The 12,769-nt window shown below is 43.4% G+C and overlaps 1 protein-coding gene across 18 annotated transcripts in view; it reads right to left on the reverse strand.

Annotated features, from left to right (window-relative positions):
• Positions 1-12,769, reverse strand: part of CLASP1 (cytoplasmic linker associated protein 1) — a 260,361-nt gene that overhangs the window by 61,479 nt on the left and 186,113 nt on the right. For 13 of the 18 annotated variants that reach the window (XM_082397795.1, XM_082397806.1, XM_082397805.1 and 10 more), the window contains 4 exons: positions 5,360-5,463; positions 3,357-3,380; positions 1,870-2,114; positions 9-72 (listed from right to left, as the gene is read on the reverse strand). In XM_082397795.1, the coding sequence (XP_082253921.1) occupies positions 9-72; positions 1,870-2,114; positions 3,357-3,380; positions 5,360-5,463 (437 nt within the window). Of the gene's footprint in view, positions 1-8; positions 73-1,869; positions 2,115-3,356; positions 3,381-5,359; positions 5,464-8,476; positions 8,540-12,769 lie in introns of all 18 variants that reach the window. The other 5 variants (XM_082397807.1, XM_082397803.1, XM_082397812.1 and 2 more) reach the window with 2 other exon arrangements.

Below are 12,769 nucleotides of genomic sequence, written 5' to 3' on the forward strand. Positions count from 1 at the left end.
GACCTTACCTTGCTGTGAGGGTCAGCAAACATTCGGGTGAAAATCTCACACAATCTTTTCAACTCCACCCGACTAGAGGAAACAAAATAGAAATAAATAAATTTAATATTTAATAAGCCAATACTGAAATTAGTTACAGCTTCTCGAAATCCTTTTATTTCATTCCACTACATAAGCTTTATACAATTTTTATATAACAAAGTCCTTTCTTCACAAATCAATTATCTAAATTTTAATTTATGATGGAACTGCACAGGAATAAAAAAATCACGATCGTTTTGCTCTCCTTCTAAAATGAAACTGCATCTCAGAGCGTGATCACCTGAGTTCACATATGTGGGCGTGGCAAAGCCATGAGCCACATCCTGCTCACCCCGTTGCAGGTGTGTTTCCACCGCCACAGATGAAAGGCAATGGGATCAACTAGGAAAAGCATGTGCTTCGGGGTCAGACAGACCTGGATTTTAATCTCAGTTCTGCCAGAGCCAAAGTACTCTGATATCTCTGTATCCATTTCAGTGAACCAAGCGGCTGCTAAAAGGATTAAAGAACGCACCCTACCTGCAACTGTGCCTGAGACGAAGCAAACACGCATTTCATGTCGGTGCCCCTGTGACTTTTCCTACCCTGAACTGTACTACTGAATCCCATTTCTACTTCGAGGTTTCATTAGAAAGACTCACCTTCTTCCCCAAATCATCCCCCTCAGGTTGGGTGATCCTTTAACATTGCTAACGATGAAATCTAGATCAGACCAACGCTAATCAATAGATTTCTAGAGATTGTTCAATGGATACTTGGTGAACACTAAGAATCAAGAAACTGGGGCCACCAGAATTGAGCAGATTCTTGACGAATAATGACAGCAAATCCTTTTTTCTGTTTTTTTGACAGGTCACTAGGGCACCAGAGAGGACCTGCACTTCAGAGAGCATGTGGCAAAACTTCTCCTGACGCATGCACAGAACAGAACAAGGGGGGCCGGGGGGTGGGGAGGGAAGGCGGCAGGAAGGAATAAGGCGGGGGCCAGACTGACTGGACAGCCGCGCTTGAAGCCCAGTGATTCGTCAGTCAATGCTCCCACGGCTTTGCGGAGCCATCCATGACCACAGACACTTATCCAGTCTCACCATACAGCTTTAAAAAAAATTACCCGAAGAATATAATATAGTGTAGTTCAAACATCTCTGTAATTTTGAGATTCATCTTATAAGCAAAGACATATTAGTATTGTCATGGTTTAATAAGCAGCATTTCTTCTCAGATATAAAATAATGGTGTGTCAATGGTGCCTTAGATTTGAGGAAATATGGTATAAACACATATTTTTGGTATATGTAATACATGCTCATTTTAGAAAATTTATGAAATACGGAAACAAAGAGAAAAGCAAAAATAATCAATTCTAAAGCTAAAGAGTACTTCAGAGTACCCTATCTGAGTATCTCTTTACTCTGCATATTTATAAACTACACCTACGCCTATGTGTATCAAAACATTTTAGACTGAGGCTGGTATCATTTTATCCATGACTCTAAAGTGTAATAAACCATACCAACCTGCAGACTTGTTTTACTTTTGACCTAAATTGCAAACTGTACCGAGATTTCTCAAATAACACCTAATAGACGAGTGTAAGCCATAAGGAACCAAATGCTTTCTAAGCCTAATCAGTTACAAAGTGTTTGCCGGATATGTCAAGTTCTCCGGAAGGCAAGGACCATGACTCAGCCCTCCCAGCGCCTTTAGCGCCTGCCCCGGTGGCTGGAATTCCGTAAGAACTCCCGAGACGACGGGAGCCCGGGGAAGGCCCCGGGAGCGCACCACGGGCCTCGGCCTGAGCTCACCAACCTGGCCTCCGGCCCTCACCTCAGCGTCCTCTGGCTCTTCAGCAGGTTCTGCAGGCCCAGGAGCCCCTCCTTGCGCTCGGACCAGTTGGAGCTGGCGCAGTGGTTGAGCACCTCGGCCACATCCTCGGTCTGGCGCAGGTAGTGGGGGACGCCCCCGTTCCGGGAGCTGTACGAGCGCTCGGAGCACACGCTGGACGCGTCGCTGTTGGCGTCGTCGTCAGAATACATCCCGTATGGCTCATACCTCCTCCTCACGGGCTTCTTCTGCCAGATGTAAGGACAGGTGACGTGAGTCTCACCAAACAAAACCAACGACAAAGCGCTAAACGCAGACACACACACACACACAGGCGCATGCACCGCCCTCTCCCTGCGCTTACAGATGAGGGGAGTAAACACAGAAAAGCAGACGTCGGGTGAGTAACAAGCAGGGCAACCCACAGCAGGGAGGAAAGAGCATGATCTCTAGCACGGTGCGGGGCCTTCTCAGTAAGACAGACTGGCTGTGTGACTTCAGAAAGCCTCCTCATCTGTCTGCTTCAGTTTCCCCATCTTTGAGATGACAGTGATTACCCTTCCCACAGGCTTGTTGTCAGGATTAAGTGGAATTACATGTTAAACAGCCCGGCTTGGCACCTGAAGCACTGTAAGTATGAGCGCCCAACAGCCCCTTCCCAATCAAAAGCAATCTATCTTGAGCAGGGTCTGTGAGTAAACTTGTTTGAATATTCATGCTTCCTTGAGAACGTCTGGCACTGCAATGTCAGGGGCAGAGTGTCCTACATAAAAGGATTCCTAAATGATCTAAACCATTTTTATTAAGGACTTAAAGTTTTACAACACTAATAGTCCTCCTGTAGACTAGAATACCCGTGTCATTCATTTCTCTTACCTCTGAATGTAAAACTGTAAGTTAAATCCCTCTATAATTTAGCAACAGCTACATAAAATAGATAAAACTTATAAAATATGGTTTCTCTAAGAGAAAAACAAATAGCTACTGGCTTAAATTGCACCGATGTGATTTTCTAGGAATGTGACTTGTATGCCGGGACAGTTCTGCCTTCCACCTACTGTCCCAGCATAATTATTAACAGCACCCTCTCTCACTCTCAAAAGTATCCTTGGTAGGGTGATAATTATATGGTCATCTCACTTACACATCAACTAGATTCCTAAGATAAGAAAAATGTTGAATGTGTCCATTCATGAAATAATAACGACATAAGAGGAGACACAAACTAGGTTAATAACTAAAATGAAACACTAGTAGGAAAAGGGTCAGAGCTTGATATTCGAAAACACCACTGAGGCAAATGTGAGAGATGACCAGTTCCATCACTAGCAACAGCGTCGCTAGTTTCCACAAAATCACAATTCAGAACAGAATTTCTATACTATGCTGCTTTTTTTGTTGCTTTTACCAGCTCCTAAAGGAAATATACTCAACAGAAAAAAAAAGAAAAAAAAAAACCAAACATAAAACAAAAGTTAAAGCACTGGTACCTTGCTCCTGGAGTCTCCTAACAGCTGTAGGCAGGAAAATATTGAAGGATGGGGAAAAAGCATAGAGAATTATGTCAGAAGCGTATGTGGGGATCGTTCTTGCAACAAAAGTGTACAGCAGAACATATCTTAGCAAACCAAAAATACAGGTTAGCAAGCGATTCGTGTCAAGCAAATAACAAAGAACGCTTTCACAATGGCATTTCCTAACCCTCCTACACCTCTTACGAGACCTTCCGGTATCTGCTGGAATTCTCTGCTGAAACTCTCCCCATAGCACTGAGGTATATCCCTAATGTCGCTATTAACTCTGTCGCCTGCTCCTAGGACAGATGCTGCCCCGGGACTTCTTTTCTGCGAGCAAGGACTGTGTACCATCCCGGCGCTGTCTCTTCTGAAGCAGGTCACTTGGAGAGACCAAGCAGTCTGGACAAAACGTACTAGTGAGGGCAGCGGGGGTGTAAGGGGAGCCGGAGCTCAGAGAAAAGCCCAAGTCAGGTGAAGGCAAAGCCCAGACTCTCCAGTCCTGCTCTGCCCCCTGGCACTCTGGGCACTGTACCCCTCCCCCCCCCCCCACCGAAGTGCTGTCTCACCGAGGGCTTTGCGCATCCATCACTTCTCACCCCTCTGGCCCCCACTCCTTCAAGTCCCGGAATAAGTAAGAAACAGATTCCAAATGCTGCAACTTGGAAGGAAGAACCGCTTCACACAACTGTGTGCCGTCTCGTGACTCTTAAGTTAAAGTCCTGCTTAAAGCAATTATCCTGAACTCCAGTATCTGCCAGAAAAAGCCCTGCTACCCACAAGGCTGAGGAACAGAGCTGGCCGGGCAGCCCTCACCGTGAAACCATGAGGAGAGCGGAAAACTGCTTGCTCACAGATGCTTGCCAGAGAAATCTGGCTGAGCAGGAATAAATGACAGAGGGCCGGGAGGGATGAGAGTTGGAATCACTGTGGCCACACGCTATAAAGTTTTGACTGGATGAAACACGGCTGGATTTAAAACCTCAGGGTCTGATCCTATAGCCACACACTAGAAAGTTTTGATCGGATGAAACACGGCTGGATTTAAAACCTCAGGGGTCTGATCACTGTGGCCACACGCTATAAAGTTTTGAGCGGATGAAACACGGCTGGATTTAAAACCTCAGGGTCTGAAAGCAGGGTATTACCTTTGTTCATTAGAAGAGAACAAGTCTTAAAACAGTACAAGCAAGACCAGAGATCAGGCAGTTCTAAAGAATGTCTATTTTAAATGCTGAGCACATAAACCAGAAAGTACAAGAGGCTGTGTTACTACCAGCTGAAATGCATCTTTAAAAGGCAGTTTGACCACAGGCTGATTCTACTAAGGAATTTTTTGCTATAACCACGAGTTCAAGGACTTCTAATCGCTTTATGTTGCTTTTTTAGACATTACATTATAACAATGCAAAAGCACGCTCCACTGGTGCTTCATACCCTCAGAGAGTTCACCTAAAATCTGGGAACACTGCCGTAAATAATGACTTAAGGACTCATTTAAACAAACATAAAATCATATGGAACAACTAGTGAGGGAAATGGAATCAACACAAGATTTTCAAACCACAAACGCTGTGACCTACTGTTATACAATGATTTGCTTAGGCTATGCCATCAAAGCCTGTAAAGCAACAGAAGCAATAGAAGGGAATAAAGGAAATGCTGGGAAAAAAAAAAAAAAAAGATAAAAAAGGAAAAGAAGAAGCCCAATGACATCAGAGAAGCCTGATGTCATCACAACTTCGTTGACACTGAGGAGCACAGAAGACGTACTTGATGCTAATGTGTCTTGTAAGGCCAGTTTTCACGTACGTACAGAGGTCACAGTTTAAGAAGAAACGAACAATAATACAAATTTACACAGTTTAAAGGGTGTCAAAGCTGATTTAGTGACCTGGTTTGGAGACTACTTCCTGTTAAGACAGAGGAAAACGCAGGTGAGTAATTCAAAGAGACTCCACACACGTCGTGCCTCTTACCAAAGCATCAGCAACAGCAGCTTCCAGATCTGCACTGGTGCTCAGAACCCGCATGGCATTCACAGAGCCAGGTATTCTTCCTGCCTGGCCGAGCCCAAACCGGTCTAGTTAAAAAACAAAAGCAAAAGATGTGTCACTTTAACTCACGTGTTTTCATTTCTTTGCGACGGCTCCTGCCTCGTCCCACTTACTGGACAGAGGGCGGAAGCATCTCTAGCCAATTTTCACTGCACCTGACTTGTAGTTTCAACTACACCTGACCTGCTTATTATCAGTGGCAGAGGTTACACTGTTCACATTTAATACGATCGTGCCAAAAAGCATCCTGACAACTGAAACGGTTCTTTAATGACAGTCTATTTTTGAAAAGTGTTGAGACATGGGGGGGACCTTATTATACAAGGTGGCTGGGCCGTGAGGGTAGTCTTTTCATGTATACAGCATTCTCTCTAAAGGCTAGCGGCCCTGATATTTGGTCAAACTAATTAGAAAGCTTCACGGTTTGATCAATGAGTTCTAACGCAATGTGTAATAAAAAGTTAAAATTTGAAACAAATGTATTAAACTGATCTCTGTGCAAATTTTCATTAGTGTCTCCACTGTTTAACAGTTATCAAGCTCAATTAATACTAGGTATTTGTTCATCATGATGCCTGTGTCACCAAAGGCTATTTAAAAATCAGTTTATTAAAATTCTTTAATCTTCACCACGAAAAGCTAGTATCTTCGCTGCAAAACATTAATCATTCAGATAATATAAATTTCTCCTGAGTCCCTCAAAGGATTTTTAAAGGATAATCTTTATACGTGTCAACCAAATGGACAGAATGCAAAAAAGTTCCCGACTTTAGCAGTTCAAACAGCTATTCTATGCCTGTTTACAAGCGCGGACAATAAAAACTAACTTTTTAATTTTTTTTTGGCCGCACGGCTTGCGGGATCCTAGTTCCCCAACCAGGGATTGAACCCTGGCCCATGGCAGTGAAAGCGCCGAATCCAGAAAGACTAACTTTTAGAAGTCCCATTCCGTTAGCTGACCAGCCTTCCTTAAGAAGTGCTGAGATTACGTGGGACTCACTGCCCTTGTGAGGCCTTGCTGCTCACAGCCGTGGCAGCTCAAGACAAAGCAGTCCGGTAAAAGGTTCTTATTTAAAATGCTAATGTATAATCAACCTTCGGAAGAAAAATGTTAAGATTAAAAATGCTTTCTCTTTGTTAACAAATAAGACACCGTTTGGACAAGGAAAATCTCTGCATGTGCCATATTCTAGTAATGAAGCATTTAGAAAAAAAAATAATCAAAGAAAGCTAATGTCTGTTTTACATAATTGATCTTTCCTATAAAATGATATATTTAAAATTTTGGGCAGGTAACAAGACATCATCTACAAACTGGGGAGCTCTAAAAGTGAAGTGTTATTTAGCTTTTTTAAATTGTCAGCTTTGAAACGTTATACCTTCCACTGCCACAGAAAGGGGAAAAAGATTTAAACACTGCTAATCAAAAGCTATATAGTTATGAATTTTCAGAGGGAAACAAAAATTGTATGTTATACTATCCCCTTTTTTAATGCACTTGTTGCTTGTACTGAATTTCACCATTACGTGTATGTTTAAAAGGTGATTTAATGTGCCAAATAAACTAAAAAAAGACCACAAAACAATTCTCTCTCTCTCGAATATAAATCATCACCTGAAATAACATTATAAATTTGAGATTTATTATGTACATAGTTTTATAAATGATCTTTGTTCAAGTCTCTTTTTTTTTCCATTAAAAAAGGGTAGATAGTAAGGGATTTATGAGTAACAGAATGAAGTAATTCAGTTATAAGCCATTTAAAAATTACCCAGCATAAACGTAAATAAAACAGAATCTTAAAAAAAAAAAAAAAAAAGTAGGTTTCATGCCAGCAATTCTTGCTCCAGGGATAATACTGATTTTTTCAGACACAAAATTAAAACTGTAAGAACAAAGCAATTATTTTGTGCTTCCCAGAGGCATACAGCTTTGCCATACACAGTGACTGCAGATCATTTGATATACATTGTAGATAACTGAATTTCAAATCTTAAGGGGAAATGTTTGTCTGGACCTAAGAAAATTTATAAGCCTTTTGTTTTCGCCAGACCAAAATCTACTCTGCGTTCTCTCTGGTACTGTCCAGTTTCCAGGAGATGGATATATATGACTGTGCCCTCAGTCAGGCCCATAATCTTCAGGGGAATATCCTAATCAGAGAATACATAATAAAATGCATAGGTGGCTTCATTTGGAGGAAAAACAGAGACACTAACTCAGTAAATTGGTCACAGTTGTCACCATCAACAGTCTGATTTAATAGATTATGCCTTGTACTCAGTTGATAAACTACAGTCATTAGGGATTATTAGCGTACCAAAATGATGGCAGTTAAATCCGGCAAACTGATGCATTATTGTACGCTCACTTTCTGCCCCAGGGGCTAACCAGGGCATTTGGGGTATTGTTATAATGGGGCTGAGATGGAGTGTTTCGGGTCTGCAGGCTGCAAAGGCTACCTTTGGCCTGACTTGATTATCCTAATCATGATTTGTTTTTCCATAAAAGCTTTAGGACAATCCATTTCCTTCAATACATATGAAATGAGATTTGCTATAATCTGGAACATCTGGTCACTAAATAGTACCTCCAAGTAATTAGAACCGGACGGTAGCAACTAGCATTAACAGACACCACTTTATTGGGAGCTGAGACTGAGAGACGAAAGCCTCTGCTGGATGACGTCCACACCCCATTTCCTCCGAGGGACCCTTCAGGACACCTATCCGGGGCTGCTGTTTTCCTGGGGGAGGGAGTGATAGGAGGGGCAGAAGTGCTTCCCCATCCTTTTGTTTTGTTTTGTTTTAACATAAGTACGAACACTGGAGAAACGATGTCTTCAAACAGGCTACAAAGCATCTACGGCCTATTAACAGGACCATAAACATTCAGCAACTTAAAAAAAAAAAAATAGAAGCACATCGTGGGGGGAAAGAAAATACGCGGTGCATACATGCCGAGTGCGAGCGGACACTGATGGGAACAGATGTGACAATGAGCGTGGACAGGCACGGCATGCAAGAGCGCGTGTTCACCTGACGGCCCAACAGAGTCAGCCGTGGCGAGAGCACTAGTGGACCTGGAATGACGTCGAGAGGCTGCAGGGAAAAGGAACGGCAGCACCCACAGGGTTAACACACGAGAACCCGAGACAGCAGCGGCCACAGGCCGGAGGGAACGCGGGGCCGCTCCCCACGCGGCCGTGTTTCCTCACGGAAAGAGATGGGTGTGGGGTGCGAACGGACAGCGAGCGCCAATGCCCGGGCTGCACGCGGGGCGCTGGCGCAGGGGGAGGGCTGCCTGTGCACCCCGCGGCCCCGCCCCGGGTGCACGCTGCCGCCGGGAGCCGCCGTCGCCACCACGGACCGGGCACGGGAAGGACGCCGGGGGCGCGCCGAGGGGGCGGGGCAGCAGGATGGGCCACGCCTCCCGTCAGGATGCGATGCACACGCGACCATGCACCAGAAACAGAAGCGGAGAAGTTCACGACGTTCTCTCGACAGACACAGAATGAAGTCACAAACAGGGGGCTTTCATATACAGGATGGATACACAACAAGGTCCCGCTGTGGAGCACAGGGAACTCCGTTCAATATACTGTGACAAACCATCATGGAAAAGGACATGAAAAAGAACGTACGTATGTATAACTGAATCACTTTGCTGTACAGCAGAAATTAACACAATGTTGTACATCAACTATACTTCAATAAAAAAGAAATAAAAGACTTTATGCTTCACAGATTAAAAAATAAATCAATTAAAAAGAAAAAAGAAAGGGGGCTCAACAACTGAATTCCATTTTCCCTAGTCAACATGTGTGCTGTTCTGTTGCAGAAATATCCTAATGATTAATGAACTCACTGTTTTAACTGTTGGAAAGTTGGCTGTAATAAGTTTAACAGCCTTCCTTGGAGAGGCATTTGCAGGCCTCTGGTTATGAGCACCAGCTCCGTGACACATGGGGGGCAAGTCCTGGTCAGATCACAACTAGCTGTGTGGGCTTTGGACAAAGTACTAAACCCCTCTGTGTCTCAGTTCCTCATCTGTGAAATGGGGCCAACAAGGGTACCCTCCTCTTGGGAGTTAAGAGAATTAGGAGAGACTATACATCAAACACTTGAAACGCTGCCAGGCACAGAATAAACCGTGGTGGTTAACAGCAGCAGTGCTGGTTAATAAATATTATTTTGCTAGCAAGTACTCATAATAATCACATCAATTCATCAGTCTGAGAAAGATATGCCAAACTCCATCCTCGTGTGGAGAGAATAACTTTTAGAAACAGTTATGAAATACAGGCTTGGGTCCAAACCTGAATTTATTGACCCGAGTGCCACATAATATGTGGCTTTTTCTTTACCTCAAAAAAAGAAAAAATAAAAAAACGAAAAAAAAAAGATAACATGCTTCTATCATTACTTAGAAAGAACACGGTGACTGTAGCACAGAGAGTTCATAGGTTTCACAGAGTGACACTAAGCAGTGCCAGAGTCCAGAATCCTCCCACATTTACATGCTTAGTCATGAAATGGCAAAACCCCAAACTCTTCAATACAATTTTATTTACTTAAGCTCATGTCACCTTGTGAAATGTGCATATCTGCGGGATAAGGGGTACTGAACAGCAAAGGTTACCTGGTCAGTAAGGACAAATTTTTACTAGCATGCGAAAGAAAAAGAAAATCCCTAATTCCTCGAGATACACAAAACTAAGTCAGCAAGCTCTAAAACAGGTATTACAAAACAACCACTTTCCTTAAATAAGGAAACTGGCAAAACACTTTGTTAGAGTGAAGCAAACTATTCATTTCTTGTACAAGCACAATGGTATCATATCCTGATAGTTTAAACTGGAAACCATGTTTAAGCAACACCTGATCTGAAGGTTCCTTATAAAGTCGTCCTTTGGTTCTGTTTCAACAGAATATTCTACAGCAAATCCGTCACGTAACAAGTCCTCTGTCACGTTCTCAAGTGAACGTCCCACAATGGAATCCAAGGTGGACCCGCTTACGTCAAAGCCTCATTGACAGCAGAGTCCTAGAGCCTTAATCTCACCTAAAAGCTGTCACTGTCACTATGTATTCATACCATTAAAATGGTCCAAAATAACTTTTTAAGAAAAATGCAAGCTCAAACCCAATATGTAGTCACTGAAACAGAATTACTTCTGTCCTTTTCTTTTAAAAAGTGAAGGTTGGCTACGTAAGTTGATTCAAAGGGGCACTAATGCAAAATCTCACTGACTTATGAAGGGGGTAGGAAATGAACATTAAAGTGAATGAGAATAAGAAGGAAACATCACACTCTCCGAAGAGCGCAGGAAGCTCCCCAGGGGGCAGCAACCTTTGGGACTTATCCATGAATTCCCAGGTGCCATCGCCACACCTGGAAATCCCGACTCAGAAACGTGGCCAAGCACTTTCTCTGTACCTGAGCCTGGAGAGGCCTCAGAAAGCAGTTAGTACATTTCGGAGCAACCAATGAAAGACACCTCAGGTGAGGCAGGGGAACAGCCACGCTTTGAAGTCAGACCCGCGTGGCCTTGGGAAAGTGGCCTCCTCTCCCCAGGTCTTGGTTTTGTCATCCAGACAAGAGGGACGACGATACCTGTCCCAGAGGCTGAAGAGGACCCGCAAGGATTATATGCCCACTGACCGCTCAGCACGGTGCCAGGGACACGTGGGCACTGGTGCTGTTCTTGCTGGACAGCAGTTTTATGAACAGATTTAACCCAACAAGAAAGAAAAAAAAAGTCATGGTCTAAAAACCGAGCTGAAATGATGTGAACTCCCGCCCTGACCACACAGAAGACCACGCTGGTGCCAGAGCTTGTGAGAAGGGGAGATGTCTGCAGCCACAGCTCCAGCTGTGGTAGCAGCAATGACACACGTCCACAACCCGGGCTGTTACCAAAACACTTCAGTGGAAATCAGACTGGATCCCTCAGCTCCTCAGGGTCCAATCAGGACCTCAAGAATCGAGCACACCTTGCCTGGTCCACAGACCACATGCTGGGTCACAAAGGCTGCTTCCATGGACAGGAACAAAAACAGCAGTGTACATGTGAAATAAACACACTGAACTCTAAGAGGCAAGATAACCAAGAACCAGACTGAACTGTTCACTTATAGAACAGGTTATTTCGAAGGTCAAATCGTGAACAAGGATGCATAGATACACAGCCTTAACTTAAAAGGAAAAACCACCAGTTCACTCAGAAAAAAAATCACCCTTGCTGCCCTGGATTTTTGAGGATTCTGATCTAATGCTGTGGACTGCTGTGGAAGAGCTGGCAGGGACCAGGTGAGCTGCCCCACTCAGGCCCTCATGCCCATCAAGCAGGACACCTCACACAGGTATCTCCTCACCAAGTCAGGTGATCGTCTAGAGGGCCCTGCATCTGTCCGCCTGCTCTTTCTGAGAACGCCACGAGGGACAGTGGTCATGAAGAAACAGGTCTAGATTCTGAGTACTGATACTAATCGGGGGAGAAAAGATACTGGGAAGGAGTGTACGACATTAGAAGGAGATAGTGGCAAATATTAAAACCTTATGCTTTTGCTGTAACATCCATCTTCCAGAGTGACATTTTTATATTTGAAAGACCCCTTTCATAATTAGAGTCAAAATAACAGACTGCTGCAGTCCACAGTTCCAGAGAATAACTTCAGGCCTAGGCCCTACCGGTATAAAGTGACTTCTACCTGCCATGCTTATCATGAGGAAAATACACAGCTGTACAGCACTTAATACGCCCAAGAACTAAAACACAATTACTGAAGAATACAAAACATTTCTTTTCTTTTGTGTATGTGTGTGTGTGTGAAAGTATGTGTTGATAGACGTCTTCGGGGATTAATAATTTGCATTAGGTAAAAAGGTATATGTCCATTTTAGAGAAAGGCAAGACTATTAAAACGAAATAGAAAATGTAAATTCAATATTCTATAAAGGATAAATGTTTCTCTTTCGGTCTTGTTTTTCTTGAATACTAGAAATTGTTGAAGTACAAATTCTAGCTGTAAGGAAAACTGAAACGGGGGGCATGTGTCAGACAAGCAGCCCCAACTGACACCGAACTGGTGATCAGAGGTACAATATTACCATGTACCATGGCCACCAAACGCTGTAAATTTTTTGTCCTGGGGTGGCACCGGATCACAAACATTAAACAGCCTGTTGAGCCCAGGAAGAATGAAAAGTATCTTAATAATTAACAGTGAACATCAAGGTTTTGCATTGTGCTGTACACTTAGGCCGTTTATCCAAAAGCAATTTGCAGACTGCTTTAAAGAAAACTTTGAAGTGACTCGTTTAACAGA

Source organism: Balaenoptera borealis (genome assembly GCF_965194805.1).
Source record: "Balaenoptera borealis genome assembly, chromosome: 6".
NCBI classification, from domain to species: Eukaryota; Metazoa; Chordata; class Mammalia; order Artiodactyla; family Balaenopteridae; genus Balaenoptera; species Balaenoptera borealis.